The sequence below is a fragment of the mitochondrial genome of Plectropomus leopardus (genome assembly GCF_008729295.1).
Source record: "Plectropomus leopardus mitochondrion, complete genome".
In the NCBI taxonomy this organism is placed as follows: Eukaryota; Metazoa; Chordata; class Actinopteri; order Perciformes; family Serranidae; genus Plectropomus; species Plectropomus leopardus.
The window spans coordinates 2,297-16,372 of NC_008449.1; the positions used below are offsets into that span (position 1 = coordinate 2,297).

General features: G+C 43.4%; 13 protein-coding genes across 13 annotated transcripts, besides 23 other annotated features; 12 read left to right on the forward strand and 1 right to left on the reverse strand. All coding sequences in view use genetic code 2, as the record gives it.

The window, feature by feature from the left end:
• Positions 1-486, forward strand: part of an rRNA (l-rRNA) that runs on past the window's edge.
• Positions 487-559, forward strand: a tRNA (tRNA-Leu).
• On the forward strand, positions 560-1,534 carry ND1. The gene has a single exon. A coding sequence (YP_783983.1; NADH dehydrogenase subunit 1) covers positions 560-1,534, from the start codon at positions 560-562 to the stop codon at positions 1,532-1,534; it is 975 nt and encodes a 324-aa protein.
• Positions 1,535-1,538: 4 nt separating this feature from the next.
• Positions 1,539-1,608, forward strand: a tRNA (tRNA-Ile).
• Positions 1,608-1,678, reverse strand: a tRNA (tRNA-Gln).
• Positions 1,679-1,747, forward strand: a tRNA (tRNA-Met).
• Positions 1,748-2,793, forward strand: ND2. The gene has a single exon. Coding sequence (YP_783984.1; NADH dehydrogenase subunit 2) is annotated over positions 1,748-2,793 (1,046 nt in total).
• Positions 2,794-2,864, forward strand: a tRNA (tRNA-Trp).
• A 1-nt stretch (position 2,865) lies between these two features.
• Positions 2,866-2,934, forward strand: a tRNA (tRNA-Ala).
• A 1-nt stretch (position 2,935) lies between these two features.
• Positions 2,936-3,008, reverse strand: a tRNA (tRNA-Asn).
• Positions 3,009-3,044: an origin of replication (replication origin of L-strand).
• Positions 3,045-3,111, reverse strand: a tRNA (tRNA-Cys).
• Positions 3,112-3,181, reverse strand: a tRNA (tRNA-Tyr).
• Position 3,182: 1 nt separating this feature from the next.
• On the forward strand, positions 3,183-4,733 carry COX1. Its single transcript has one exon. A coding sequence (YP_783985.1; cytochrome c oxidase subunit I) covers positions 3,183-4,733, from the start codon at positions 3,183-3,185 to the stop codon at positions 4,731-4,733; it is 1,551 nt and encodes a 516-aa protein.
• Positions 4,734-4,804, reverse strand: a tRNA (tRNA-Ser).
• Positions 4,805-4,806: 2 nt separating this feature from the next.
• Positions 4,807-4,880, forward strand: a tRNA (tRNA-Asp).
• A 6-nt stretch (positions 4,881-4,886) lies between these two features.
• Positions 4,887-5,577, forward strand: COX2. Its single transcript has one exon. Coding sequence (YP_783986.1; cytochrome c oxidase subunit II) is annotated over positions 4,887-5,577 (691 nt in total).
• Positions 5,578-5,653, forward strand: a tRNA (tRNA-Lys).
• Position 5,654: 1 nt separating this feature from the next.
• ATP8 lies at positions 5,655-5,826 on the forward strand. The gene has a single exon. Coding sequence (YP_783987.1; ATP synthase F0 subunit 8) is annotated over positions 5,655-5,826 (172 nt in total).
• Positions 5,814-6,497, forward strand: ATP6. Its single transcript has one exon. A coding sequence (YP_783988.1; ATP synthase F0 subunit 6) covers positions 5,814-6,497, from the start codon at positions 5,814-5,816 to the stop codon at positions 6,495-6,497; it is 684 nt and encodes a 227-aa protein.
• Positions 6,497-7,282, forward strand: COX3. The gene has a single exon. A coding sequence (YP_783989.1; cytochrome c oxidase subunit III) covers positions 6,497-7,282, from the start codon at positions 6,497-6,499 to the stop codon at positions 7,280-7,282; it is 786 nt and encodes a 261-aa protein.
• Positions 7,282-7,351, forward strand: a tRNA (tRNA-Gly).
• Positions 7,352-7,700, forward strand: ND3. The gene has a single exon. Coding sequence (YP_783990.1; NADH dehydrogenase subunit 3) is annotated over positions 7,352-7,700 (349 nt in total).
• Positions 7,701-7,769, forward strand: a tRNA (tRNA-Arg).
• ND4L lies at positions 7,770-8,066 on the forward strand. Its single transcript has one exon. A coding sequence (YP_783991.1; NADH dehydrogenase subunit 4L) covers positions 7,770-8,066, from the start codon at positions 7,770-7,772 to the stop codon at positions 8,064-8,066; it is 297 nt and encodes a 98-aa protein.
• On the forward strand, positions 8,060-9,440 carry ND4. Its single transcript has one exon. Coding sequence (YP_783992.1; NADH dehydrogenase subunit 4) is annotated over positions 8,060-9,440 (1,381 nt in total).
• Positions 9,441-9,509, forward strand: a tRNA (tRNA-His).
• Positions 9,510-9,519: 10 nt separating this feature from the next.
• Positions 9,520-9,593, forward strand: a tRNA (tRNA-Ser).
• Positions 9,594-9,666, forward strand: a tRNA (tRNA-Leu).
• ND5 lies at positions 9,667-11,487 on the forward strand. Its single transcript has one exon. A coding sequence (YP_783993.1; NADH dehydrogenase subunit 5) covers positions 9,667-11,487, from the start codon at positions 9,667-9,669 to the stop codon at positions 11,485-11,487; it is 1,821 nt and encodes a 606-aa protein.
• ND6 lies at positions 11,484-11,999 on the reverse strand. The gene has a single exon. A coding sequence (YP_783994.1; NADH dehydrogenase subunit 6) covers positions 11,484-11,999, from the start codon at positions 11,997-11,999 to the stop codon at positions 11,484-11,486; it is 516 nt and encodes a 171-aa protein.
• Positions 12,000-12,068, forward strand: a tRNA (tRNA-Glu).
• A 2-nt stretch (positions 12,069-12,070) lies between these two features.
• Positions 12,071-13,211, forward strand: CYTB. Its single transcript has one exon. Coding sequence (YP_783995.1; cytochrome b) is annotated over positions 12,071-13,211 (1,141 nt in total).
• Positions 13,212-13,283, forward strand: a tRNA (tRNA-Thr).
• Positions 13,283-13,353, forward strand: a tRNA (tRNA-Pro).
• Positions 13,354-14,076: part of a D loop that runs on past the window's edge.

Sequence of the window (14,076 nt, forward strand, 5' to 3'; positions counted from 1 at the left end):
CAATGCAAGCCTAATGATACCTCCCCTAATGTCTTTGGTTGGGGCGACCATGGGGAAACAAAAAACCCCCACATGGAGTGGGCACACAGTTCCTATAAACAAGAGCCACAGCTCTAATTACCAGTATTTTTGACCAATAAAGATCCGGCAATGCCGATTAATGAACCAAGTTACCCTAGGGATAACAGCGCAATCCCCTTTAAGAGTCCATATCGACAAGGGGGTTTACGACCTCGATGTTGGATCAGGACATCCTAATGGTGCAGCCGCTATTAAGGGTTCGTTTGTTCAACGATTAACAGTCCTACGTGATCTGAGTTCAGACCGGAGAAATCCAGGTCGGTTTCTATCTATGAAGTGAGCTTTTCTAGTACGAAAGGATCGAGAAGAGGGGGCCAATGCTTAAAGCACGCCTCACCCTTACCTAATGCAGGCAACTAAATTAGGCAAGAGGGCACGATCCTCTTCGTCGGAGAAAAACGACATGTTGGGGTGGCAGAGCCCGGAATTGCAAAAGATCTAAGCCCTTTCAACAAGGGTTCAAATCCCTTCCCCAACTATGATTTCATACCTTTTCACGCACATTATTAACCCTTTAGCCTATATCGTGCCCGTCCTCCTAGCTGTTGCCTTCCTTACACTCCTAGAACGAAAAGTCCTAGGCTACATGCAAATACGCAAAGGCCCAAATATCGTTGGTCCTTATGGACTTCTACAACCCATCGCCGATGGAGTAAAACTATTTACTAAAGAGCCCATCCGACCATCCACTTCTTCCCCCCTCCTCTTTCTTATAACCCCCATACTAGCCCTTACTTTGGCCCTCACCCTCTGAACCCCAATACCCCTCCCATACCCAGTAGCCGACCTAAACCTGGGAATTTTATTTATCCTAGCGCTGTCCAGCCTCGCAGTATACTCAATCCTCGGCTCAGGCTGAGCATCCAACTCAAAATACGCACTAATCGGAGCCCTTCGAGCCGTAGCCCAAACTATTTCATATGAAGTAAGCCTAGGACTTATCCTCCTATGCACCATCATCTTTACAGGGGGCTTTACCCTTCAAACATTTAGCACTGCCCAAGAAGGCATTTGACTGATCCTCCCCGCCATACCACTAGCTGCCATATGGTACATTTCCACACTAGCAGAGACAAACCGCGCCCCGTTCGACCTCACTGAAGGAGAATCGGAACTAGTTTCAGGCTTCAATGTAGAATATGCAGGGGGCCCTTTCGCTTTATTCTTTTTAGCGGAATACTCAAACATCCTTCTTATAAATACACTCTCCGCCACACTATTTTTAGGGGCATCTCACATCCCTACCTTTCCCGAACTAACTGCCGCCAATCTAATAACAAAAGCAGCACTTCTATCAGTTTTATTCCTATGAGTTCGGGCCTCATACCCACGATTTCGTTACGACCAGCTAATGCACTTAATTTGAAAAAATTTCCTCCCTCTTACACTAGCTCTGGTCATCTGACACCTAGCCCTCCCCATCGCATTTGCTGGTCTTCCCCCTCAACTATAAAGCCGGAGCTATGCCTGAAATAAAGGGCCACTTTGATAGAGTGAAACATGAGAGTTAAAGTCCCTCTGGCTCCTTAGAAAGAAGGGACTCGAACCCTATCTGAAGAGATCAAAACTCTTAGTGCTTCCATTACACCACTTCCTAAGTAAAGTCAGCTAGTTAAGCTTTCGGGCCCATACCCCGAACATGTAGGTTAAAATCCTTCCTTTGCTAATGAATCCATACATTTTAGCCATCCTAGTACTTAGCTTGGGTTTAGGAACTGCTCTGACACTGACAAGTTCACATTGACTGCTCGCCTGAATAGGACTAGAAATCAACACCCTAGCCATTATTCCATTAATAGCGCAATACCATCACCCCCGCGCAGTTGAAGCCACCACTAAATACTTCTTCACTCAGGCCACCGCCGCAGCCATACTTCTTTTTGCAAGCACTACCAATGCTTGACTCACCGGACAATGAGAAATCCAACAAATAACACATCCCTTCCCAACAACTATAATTATTATAGCCTTGTCATTAAAAATTGGTCTTGCCCCCATGCACTCCTGACTTCCCGAGGTTCTTCAAGGTCTAGACCTCACCACAGGCCTTATCCTATCCACTTGACAAAAACTAGGACCCTTCGCACTACTCCTTCAAATACAATCTGCACACCCCACTATTCTCATCATCTTGGGTCTCACTTCAACGCTCGTAGGCGGCTGAGGAGGCCTAAACCAAACACAACTCCGAAAAATCCTAGCCTATTCTTCAATCGCTCACCTGGGCTGAATGATACTCATCCTCCAATTCTCCCCGTCACTTACGCTTCTAACCCTGATAACATACCTAGTTATGACATTATCTACATTCCTTGTTTTTAAACTAAACAAAGCAACAAGCATCAACATACTCTCTATCTCTTGAACTAAGACCCCTACACTTACAGCCCTTGCCCCCCTTATTCTTCTATCATTAGGAGGCCTCCCTCCCTTAACCGGATTTATGCCTAAATGACTTATCCTTCAAGAACTTGCCAAACAAGATCTCGCCCTCACAGCGACACTAACCGCACTCACTGCCCTCCTCAGCCTATTCTTTTATCTACGCCTATCTTATGCAATAGCCCTTACCCTGTCCCCAAATAATGCCACCGGAACCACTCCCTGACGACTACAAAACACACAAACCACCCTACTCCCAGCTCTATCCACCTCAGCAACACTTCTCCTTCTTCCACTTACACCAGCAACAATTTCACTACTTTCCCTCTAAGGGGTTTAGGATAATATTAGACCAAGAGCCTTCAAAGCCCTAAGCGGGAGTGAAAGTCTCTCAACCCCTGATAAGACTTGCGGGACACTAACCCGCATCTCCTGTATGCAAAACAGGTACTTTAATTAAGATAAAGCCTTCCTAGACAGGCAGGCCTCGATCCTACAAACTCTTAGTTAACAGCTAAGCGCCCGAGCCAGCGAGCATCCGTCTAACTTTCCCCGCCCGCCTAATAACAAAAGGGCGGGGAAAGTTCCGGCAGAGACCTAGCCTGCTTCTTCAGATTTGCAATCTGATATGTAGTACACCTCGGAACTTGGTAAGAAGAGGAATCAAACCTCTGTCTATGGGGCTACAATCCACCGCTTAAAACTCAGCCATCTCACCTGTGACCATTACACGTTGATTTTTTTCTACTAACCACAAAGACATTGGCACCCTTTATTTAGTATTTGGTGCTTGAGCCGGGATAGTCGGGACCGCTCTAAGCCTACTTATTCGGGCGGAGCTTAGTCAACCCGGTGCTCTTTTAGGAGACGACCAAATCTATAACGTGATTGTTACCGCACACGCATTTGTAATAATTTTCTTTATAGTAATACCAATCATAATCGGAGGCTTCGGAAATTGACTTATTCCTCTAATAATCGGCGCCCCAGATATAGCATTCCCTCGAATAAACAATATAAGCTTCTGGCTTCTACCTCCTTCTTTCCTCCTCCTTCTAGCCTCATCAGGCGTTGAAGCAGGTGCTGGGACAGGATGAACAGTTTACCCTCCTCTAGCAGGAAACCTAGCCCATGCAGGTGCATCCGTAGATTTAACAATCTTCTCACTTCACTTAGCAGGTATTTCATCAATTCTTGGAGCAATCAACTTTATTACTACCATCATTAACATGAAACCCCCTGCTATCTCTCAATACCAGACCCCCCTATTCGTATGAGCAGTCCTAATTACTGCAGTTCTTCTTCTCCTATCACTACCTGTTCTAGCTGCTGGAATCACAATACTATTAACCGACCGAAACCTCAACACTACCTTCTTTGACCCTGCTGGAGGAGGAGACCCAATCCTCTACCAGCACTTATTCTGATTCTTTGGCCACCCAGAAGTCTATATTTTAATTCTTCCTGGTTTCGGGATGATCTCTCACATTGTAGCTTACTACTCAGGGAAAAAAGAACCCTTCGGTTATATAGGAATGGTTTGAGCAATGATAGCTATTGGTCTACTAGGCTTTATTGTGTGAGCCCACCATATATTTACAGTAGGAATAGACGTTGATACACGAGCATATTTTACATCTGCCACAATAATTATCGCAATCCCAACTGGTGTAAAAGTCTTCAGCTGACTTGCAACCCTTCACGGAGGCTCAGTAAAATGAGAAACCCCTCTATTATGGGCCCTTGGTTTTATCTTCCTTTTTACAGTAGGTGGTTTAACTGGGATTGTTCTTGCTAACTCGTCTTTAGATATTGTTCTGCATGATACATATTACGTAGTTGCACACTTCCACTACGTCCTTTCGATGGGTGCTGTGTTCGCCATTGTCGCTGCCTTCGTGCACTGATTCCCATTATTTACAGGTTATTCCCTACACAGCACTTGAACAAAAATCCATTTCGGTATTATGTTCGTTGGTGTAAACCTAACTTTCTTCCCTAAACATTTCCTTGGGCTAGCCGGAATACCTCGTCGATACTCAGATTATCCAGATGCATACACCCTATGAAACACTATTTCTTCTATTGGGTCCCTAATTTCTTTAGTAGCTGTAATTGTGTTCCTTTTTATTATTTGAGAGGCATTCGCTTCCAAACGTAAAGTTTTAGCAGTCGAACTAACCGAAAACAACCTAGAATGACTGCATGGGTGCCCCCCGCCTTATCATACATTCGAAGAGCCTGCGTTCGTCCAAGTTCAGTCAAACTAACGAGAAAGGAAGGAATTGAACCCCCGTATGTTGGTTTCAAGCCAACCACATAACCGTTCTGTCACTTTCTTATAAGACACTAGTAAAAAGCGCGAACTACATTGCTTTGTCAAGGCAAAATTGTGGGTTGAAATCCCACGTGTCTTAATATTAATGGCACATCCTTCTCAGCTAGGTCTTCAAGATGCAGCTTCACCTGTTATAGAGGAACTTATTCACTTCCACGACCACGCTTTAATGATTGTGTTTCTTATCAGCACTTTAGTACTTTACATCATTGTAGCCATAGTCTCCACAAAACTCACCAACAAATACGTTCTAGACTCCCAAGAAATTGAAATCATCTGAACAGTCCTCCCTGCAGTCATCCTAATCCTAATTGCTCTACCTTCCTTACGTATTCTTTATCTTATAGACGAAATCAACGACCCCCATCTAACAATCAAAGCCATAGGACACCAATGATACTGAAGCTATGAATACACGGATTACGAAGAATTAGGGTTTGATTCATACATAATCCCAACACAAGACCTAACCCCCGGACAGTTCCGTTTATTAGAAGCTGACCATCGTATGGTTATCCCAGTGGATTCTCCTATTCGAATCCTTGTATCCGCCGAAGACGTACTTCACTCCTGAGCAGTTCCAGCCTTAGGTGTTAAAATAGACGCGGTCCCAGGCCGATTAAACCAAACAGCCTTCATCACAGCACGTCCAGGCGTATTTTACGGACAATGTTCTGAAATCTGCGGGGCAAATCATAGCTTTATACCCATTGTAGTTGAAGTAGTCCCATTAGAGCACTTTGAAAACTGATCTTCTTTAATGCTAGAAGACGCTTCGCCAGGAAGCTAAAATAGGTGTAAGCATTAGCCTTTTAAGCTAAAAACTGGTGGCTCCTAACCACCCCCCCGCGACATGCCTCAACTGCTCCCCACCCCTTGATTTATAACCTTAATTTTCGCTTGAGTGGTGTTCTTAGGCTTTGTACCCACAAAAGTTATGAGCCACTCCTTCTCTAACGAACCTACGTCTGTAAAACCACAAAAACTAGAAAAAGACTTCTTGAAACTGACCATGGGCTTAAGCTTCTTCGATCAATTTATAGCACCACTTTATTTAGGAATTCCGCTTATTGCCATGGCATTAGTGTTTCCTTGCCTCCTTTTTCCTACCTTAACGACACGATGACTAAACAACCGTCTCACAACACTCCAAGGCTTGTTCATCAACCGCTTTACCCATCAACTACTATCACCACTAAATGTAGCAGGTCACAAATGAGCCCTTCTCTTCGCTTCCCTAATACTATTTCTTATTTCCATTAATTTACTAGGCCTTCTTCCATATACCCACACGCCCACTGCTCAGCTATCCCTAAACCTGGGATTCGCTGTCCCTCTTTGATTAGCCACAGTAACTATTGGGTTCCGATACCAGTTTAACCATGCCCTTGCACACTTTCTCCCAGAAGGAACCCCTAACCTCTTGATTCCTGTTTTAATTATTATCGAAACTATTAGCCTTTTCATTCGCCCCCTTGCACTAGGAGTACGACTAGCAGCTAACTTAACAGCCGGACATTTACTTATTCAATTAATTTCCACAGCTGTCTTTGTTCTCTTACCATTATTACCTTCTGTAGCAATTGTTACAGCTATGGTTCTTGTTCTTCTTACCCTCCTAGAGATTGCCGTAGCAATAATCCAAGCTTATGTATTCGTTCTACTCCTAACACTTTATCTTCAAGAAAACCTCTAATGGCACATCAAGCACACGCATACCATATAGTCGACCCAAGCCCTTGGCCCCTCACAGGAGCAGTTGCGGCCCTGCTGATAACTTCAGGGCTGGCAATCTGATTTCACTTTAACTCAACGACATTAATAGTACTCGGAACAATTCTTCTGCTTCTCACAATATATCAATGATGGCGTGACATTGTTCGAGAAGGGACTTTCCAAGGCCATCATACTCCCCCTGTACAAAAAGGCCTCCGATATGGTATAATCCTATTTATTACTTCAGAGGTCTTCTTCTTTTTAGGCTTTTTCTGAGCTTTCTACCATTCAAGCCTTGCTCCCACCCCTGAATTAGGAGGCTGCTGACCCCCCACAGGAATCACGACCCTTGACCCTTTCGAAGTGCCCCTTCTGAACACAGCTGTCCTACTCGCTTCTGGCGTAACTGTTACCTGAGCTCACCACAGCATTATAGAAGGCGAACGCAAAGAAGCCATTCAGTCTCTTGCGATAACGATTCTCCTTGGACTATACTTCACATTTCTCCAAGCATTGGAATACTATGAAGCCCCTTTCACAATTGCAGACGGGGTTTATGGGTCTACCTTCTTTGTCGCAACCGGTTTCCACGGCCTACACGTCATTATTGGTTCTTCTTTCCTAGCTGTTTGCTTCTTCCGACAAATTCAATTCCATTTCACATCTGAGCACCACTTCGGATTTGAAGCTGCTGCATGATACTGACATTTTGTAGACGTTGTATGATTATTCCTATACATCTCTATCTATTGATGAGGCTCTTAATCTTTCTAGTATTAAACAGTACAAATGACCTCCAATCATTCAGTCTTGGTTTGACCCCAGGGAAAGATAATGAACTTACTCACAACTATTATTATTATTACCCTAGGACTTTCCTTAGTCCTAATTATTGTATCCTTTTGACTCCCTCAGATAAACCCGGACTATGAGAAACTTTCCCCTTATGAATGCGGGTTCGACCCCCTGGGCTCCGCCCGCCTACCTTTCTCCCTCCGATTTTTCCTAGTAGCTATCCTTTTTCTTCTTTTTGATCTAGAAATTGCCCTTTTGCTTCCTCTCCCCTGAGGAGATCAACTTGCGACCCCTTTGCTAACATTCTTATGAGCCTCAGCCGTCCTGGCCCTTTTAACCCTGGGTCTTGTCTACGAGTGACTACAAGGCGGCCTAGAGTGAGCCGAATAGGTAATTAGTCTAAGAAAAACATTTGATTTCGGCTCAAAAACTTGTGGTTAAAGTCCATAATTATCTAATGACCCCCGTTCACTTTGCTTTCTCATCAGCTTTTATTCTTGGACTAACAGGCCTAGCGTTTCATCGCACCCATCTTCTTTCCGCCCTCTTATGCTTAGAAGGAATAATACTCTCTCTATTTATTGCCCTCTCTCTCTGAACCCTTCAACTAGACTCTACTAGTTTCTCGGCAGCTCCAATGCTCCTCCTAGCATTTTCAGCCTGCGAAGCAAGTGCAGGTCTTGCCCTTCTAGTGGCCACCGCTCGCACCCATGGGACCGATCGCCTCCAAAGCCTAAGCCTCTTACAATGCTAAAAATCCTCATTCCTACCCTTATACTAGTACCAACAACTTGACTTACTCCTGCCAAATGACTATGACCAACAACCTTAACACACAGCCTTCTTATTGCACTAGCAAGCCTTTCCTGACTAAACTATTCTTCAGAAACAGGTTGAACGTCACTCAACCCCTACATAGCAACAGACCCCCTCTCCACCCCTCTTCTGGTCCTAACCTGCTGACTCCTCCCACTAATAATTCTTGCCAGCCAAAACCACACAGCCCGAGAACCAATTAGCCGCCAACGAATATATATTACTCTTCTAACATCCTTACAAATTTTCCTAATTATAGCCTTCAGTGCCACCGAAATTATTATGTTTTATGTTATATTTGAAGCTACCCTAATCCCAACCCTAATTCTTATCACCCGGTGAGGAAATCAGACTGAACGTCTCAACGCAGGCGTTTATTTCCTATTTTATACCCTAGCAGGCTCACTACCCCTCCTCGTCGCCCTCCTAGTACTCCAAAACCACTCAGGCACACTATCATTACTAACCCTCCCATATACATGTCCACTCCAACTCTCTATAAACACCGACAAATTATGATGAGTAGGCTGTCTCATAGCATTTTTAGTAAAAATACCCCTGTATGGAGTCCACTTATGGCTTCCCAAAGCCCACGTAGAAGCCCCCGTTGCAGGCTCAATAGTACTTGCTGCAGTACTTCTAAAACTGGGAGGATACGGTATAATACGAATAATTTTAGTACTTGACCCCTTGACAAAAGAACTAGGTTACCCATTCATTATCCTTGCACTCTGAGGGGTAATTATAACCGGCTCCATCTGCCTCCGCCAAACTGACCTAAAATCCCTAATTGCCTACTCTTCAGTTAGCCATATGGGCCTGGTAATTGGAGGAATCCTCATCCAAACGCCCTGAGGCTTCACCGGAGCACTAATTCTTATGATCGCCCACGGACTTACATCTTCAGCCCTTTTCTGTTTAGCCAACACCAACTATGAGCGCACACATTCTCGAACCATGCTTTTAGCCCGGGGACTTCAAATAGTATTACCTCTAATGACCGCTTGATGATTTATTGCTAGCCTCGCAAACTTAGCCCTTCCCCCACTACCCAACCTTATAGCAGAACTAATAATTATCGTCTCACTATTTAACTGATCATGATGGACACTTATCCTGACAGGAGCAGGAACCCTTATTACCGCCAGCTATTCCCTCTACATATTTCTAGTAACTCAACGAGGTCCACTTCCCTCTCACATTATTGCCCTAGCCCCCTCACACTCCCGAGAACATTTACTTATTGCACTACATCTACTTCCACTAATCCTAATTATCCTTAAACCAGAACTCATCTGAGGATGAGCCGGCTGTAGACATAGTTTAACCAAAACATTAGATTGTGATTCTAAAAATAGAAGTTAAAACCCTCTTGTCCACCGAGAGAGGATTCTTCTTTCGCGCTCACTCGTAACCTGCTAACTTACGAACCCCCGGTTGGAATCCGGGGCTCTTCTCGTAAGCCGCTACTGAAGGATAATAGTTCATCCATTGGTCTTAGGAACCAAAAACTCTTGGTGCAACTCCAAGTGGTAGCTATGTACAGTACTTCTCTCTTAATATCATCAAGCTTTATTATCATTATTATCTTATTATTTTACCCTATTATATCTACCCTAACTCCTGCACCCTTACCAAAAAACTGAGCTCTGTCCCACGTAAAAACAGCAGTTAAGTCGGCTTTTTTTGTTAGCTTGTTACCTCTATTTCTATTTCTTAATGAAGGTGCAGAAACCATTATCACTTCCTGAAGCTGAATAAATACTATAACATTTGACGTAAATATTAGCTTCAAATTTGACCACTACTCCATCATCTTCACCCCTATTGCTCTTTATGTAACTTGATCATGATATATGCATGCCGACCCTTACATGAACCGCTTCTTTAAATACCTTTTAATTTTTCTAATTGCTATAATTATTCTAGTCACAGCAAATAATCTCTTCCAACTTTTCATCGGGTGGGAAGGGGTCGGTATTATATCTTTCCTTCTCATCGGATGGTGATACGGGCGGGCGGACGCAAACACTGCAGCCCTCCAAGCGGTGGTTTACAACCGAGTCGGGGATGTCGGACTAATTCTGGCTATAGCTTGAATAGCTACACATCTTAATTCATGAGAAATTCAACAAATATTTGCTACCGCAAAAGATTTTGACTTAACTCTTCCTCTCCTTGGACTTATTCTCGCTGCCACCGGTAAATCCGCCCAATTTGGTCTTCACCCCTGACTTCCTTCTGCTATAGAAGGTCCTACACCGGTCTCTGCCCTACTACACTCCAGTACTATAGTCGTTGCAGGTATTTTTTTATTAGTGCGCCTGAGCCCTCTCTTAGAAAATAACCCTACCGCCCTTACCATCTGCCTTTGCCTAGGAGCCCTTACCACTATGTTTACAGCTACGTGTGCTCTTACCCAAAACGACATTAAGAAAATTGTTGCCTTCTCAACATCCAGCCAACTCGGACTGATAATAGTAACTATTGGTCTCAACCAACCCCAACTAGCCTTCCTTCATATCTGCACCCATGCATTCTTTAAGGCTATACTCTTCCTTTGTTCTGGTTCAATTATCCACAGCCTAAATGACGAACAAGATATTCGAAAAATGGGAGGAATACACCACCTTACCCCCTTCACCTCGACTTGCCTAACCATCGGAAGCCTAGCCCTGACAGGAACTCCTTTCCTAGCAGGGTTTTTCTCAAAAGATGCTATTATTGAAGCATTAAACACTTCTTACCTAAGCGCCTGGGCCCTAATCCTGACTTTATTAGCCACCTCATTTACAGCTATTTACAGCTTGCGTGTTATCTTCTTTGTTTCAATAGGTCACCCCCGATTTAATTCTTTATCACCTATCAATGAAAACAACCCCGCAGTGATTAACCCTATTAAACGACTAGCATGAGGCAGTATTATTGCAGGCCTCCTGATTACATCCAATATCTTGCCGTTAAAAACACCAGTAATATCTATACCTTTTATGCTCAAACTAGCCGCTCTAACAGTCACAATTATGGGACTCCTTATCGCATTAGACCTTGCATCATTAACAAGCAAACAATTTAAACCTACACCACGACTTACACTTCACCATTTTTCAAACATACTTGGCTTCTTCCCAATAATTATCCATCGCTTCTTCCCTAAACTTAACTTAACACTAGGTCAAGCCATCGCTGGTCAAATAGTGGACCAAACGTGATTAGAAAAAGTTGGACCTAAAGCCGCAGCCTCAATTAACGTACCTTTAATTACAACTACAAGTAACGCTCAACAAGGCATAATCAAGACTTACCTTGCCCTTTTCTTATTAACCCTCGCCCTGACTACTATTCTATTTATTGACTAAACAGCCCGCAATGCTCCACGATTAAGCCCCCGAGTTAGCTCTAAAACAACAAAAAGTGTTAGCAACAACACTCATGCGCTTAAGACTAGTATGCCTCCTCCCGTGTGGAATATATTAAAGCAACCCTCCACAGCAAATAACCCGTATCATTCTGATCCGTCAGTACTGCTCACCGCAGAACCGTACCAATATGGTATAGCAAGATACGCAAAGGTACACACAATGCTGATGTAGATAACCACAGTACTACCAACCGCCCGTTCACCTCAAGTTGTTGGATGAGGCTCCGAAGCCAGTGCTGCTGAGTATGCAAATACAACTAACATACCCCCTAGATAAATTAAAAACAACACTAATGCCAAAAAACAAGCCCCATACGTTGCCAACAAAGCACACCCGAACCCTGCCGCACTCATTACCCCCAAAGCAGCGTAGAATGGAGATGGGTTGGAAGCAACCGCAATCATCCCTGACAAAAACCCTACTATTAAAAAAGTTAACAATGATAACATAGTTCCTACTCGGACTTTAACCAAAACTAATGGCTTGAAAAACCATCGTTGTAATTCAACTACGGGAACTCATGGCCAGCCTCCGCAAAACCCACCCATTACTAAAAATTGCCAATGACGCACTAGTTGGCTTACCAGCCCCTTCAAACATCTCGGTTTGGTGAAACTTTGGGTCTCTTTTAGGCCTTTGTTTAATTACCCAACTTTTAACAGGACTATTTCTAGCCATGCACTACACGTCAGATATTGCTACTGCCTTTTCATCCGTCGCCCACATCTGTCGAGACGTAAACTACGGATGACTCATCCGGAATATGCATGCCAACGGAGCATCCTTCTTTTTTATCTGCATTTACGCCCATATCGGACGAGGCCTATACTACGGATCTTTTCTTTACAAAGAAACATGAAATATTGGTGTTGTCCTACTTCTTCTAGTTATGATAACTGCATTCGTAGGTTACGTCCTCCCTTGAGGACAAATATCCTTTTGAGGAGCTACCGTAATTACAAACCTCCTCTCTGCAGTTCCCTACATCGGAAATACTCTCGTCCAATGGATCTGAGGGGGCTTCTCAGTCGATAATGCCACACTTACACGCTTCTTCGCTTTCCACTTCTTATTCCCGTTCGTCATTGCAGCCATGACACTACTCCACCTTCTCTTCCTCCATGAAACAGGATCAAACAACCCACTAGGCCTCAACTCAGATGCAGACAAAATCTCCTTCCATCCCTACTTTTCATATAAGGACCTATTAGGATTCGCAGCGATACTAATTGCACTTACCTCCCTAGCACTGTTTTCACCAAACTTACTAGGAGACCCTGACAATTTTACCCCTGCAAATCCATTAGTTACTCCTCCGCACATTAAACCCGAATGATATTTCCTATTTGCATACGCTATTCTCCGATCAATTCCTAACAAACTTGGAGGTGTACTAGCCCTTCTTGCATCAATTCTTGTATTAATGCTTGTCCCTGTGCTTCACACATCCAAGCAACGAGCCCTAACATTCCGCCCCCTCACTCAATTCCTCTTTTGAACACTGATTGCGGACGTAATCATCCTGACCTGGATCGGAGGTATACCAGTAGAACACCCCTTTATTATTATCGGGCAAATCGCATCTCTACTGTATTTTTCACTCTTCCTTATCCTTATACCATTAGCAGGCTGGATCGAGAATAAAATGCTACGGCTAACGTGCATTGGTAGTCCAGCGTCAGAACGCCGGTCTTGTAAGCCGGATGTCGGAGGTTAAAATCCTCCCCAATGCTCAAAGAAAAGAGATTTCAACTCCTACCCTCAACTCCCAAAGCTGAGATTCTTACATTAAACTACTCTTTGAAAATATCTATACTTTTATACCCCATTGAAACTGGCATTTTGCAATATTGTTAAACAACGCTTCTTAAATCACTTCACATTAAAAAAATCTATTAAAAATTCATCGACAAAATCCTCCTCCATCCTAAAAAATTACGCAGAAAACAACGGACTCAAACGCGAAAGTTTTTTGTTACATGTATAATGAACCCTATGACATATTATGTAATTATATAAAGACACTATATGTATGAACTTTAGACTATTATATTGAATGAAATCAGAGGACAAAAAGTGTGTGTACTAGTAAATAACTGCATGACATGAAGAAATAAATGAGTCTCTTGACTCAACTCTACTCCTAATTAAGTAATGTTACACTTTTATCCACCATCTCTTATTAAAACCAAAGTATGCAGTAAGAACCGAGCAACAAATGATTTCTTAAGGCTAATAATTATTGAAAATGAGGGACAACTTCTAGTGAGGGTCGCACAACTGCACTATTCCTGACATCTGGTTCCTATTTCAGGGTCATAAGCATTAATAATACTCTCACTTTCATCGACGCTGACATAAGTTAATGGCGGCATACAATCGACTCGTTACCCACCTAGCAAGCGTTCACTTCAGAAGGCGGAGGGTTGTCTTTCTTCTTTTTCCTTTTCCCTTACATTTCACAGTGTAAGCCGAAATAACAGGAACAAGGTGGTATAAACACTTTGGATACGAAACCCTTAAATT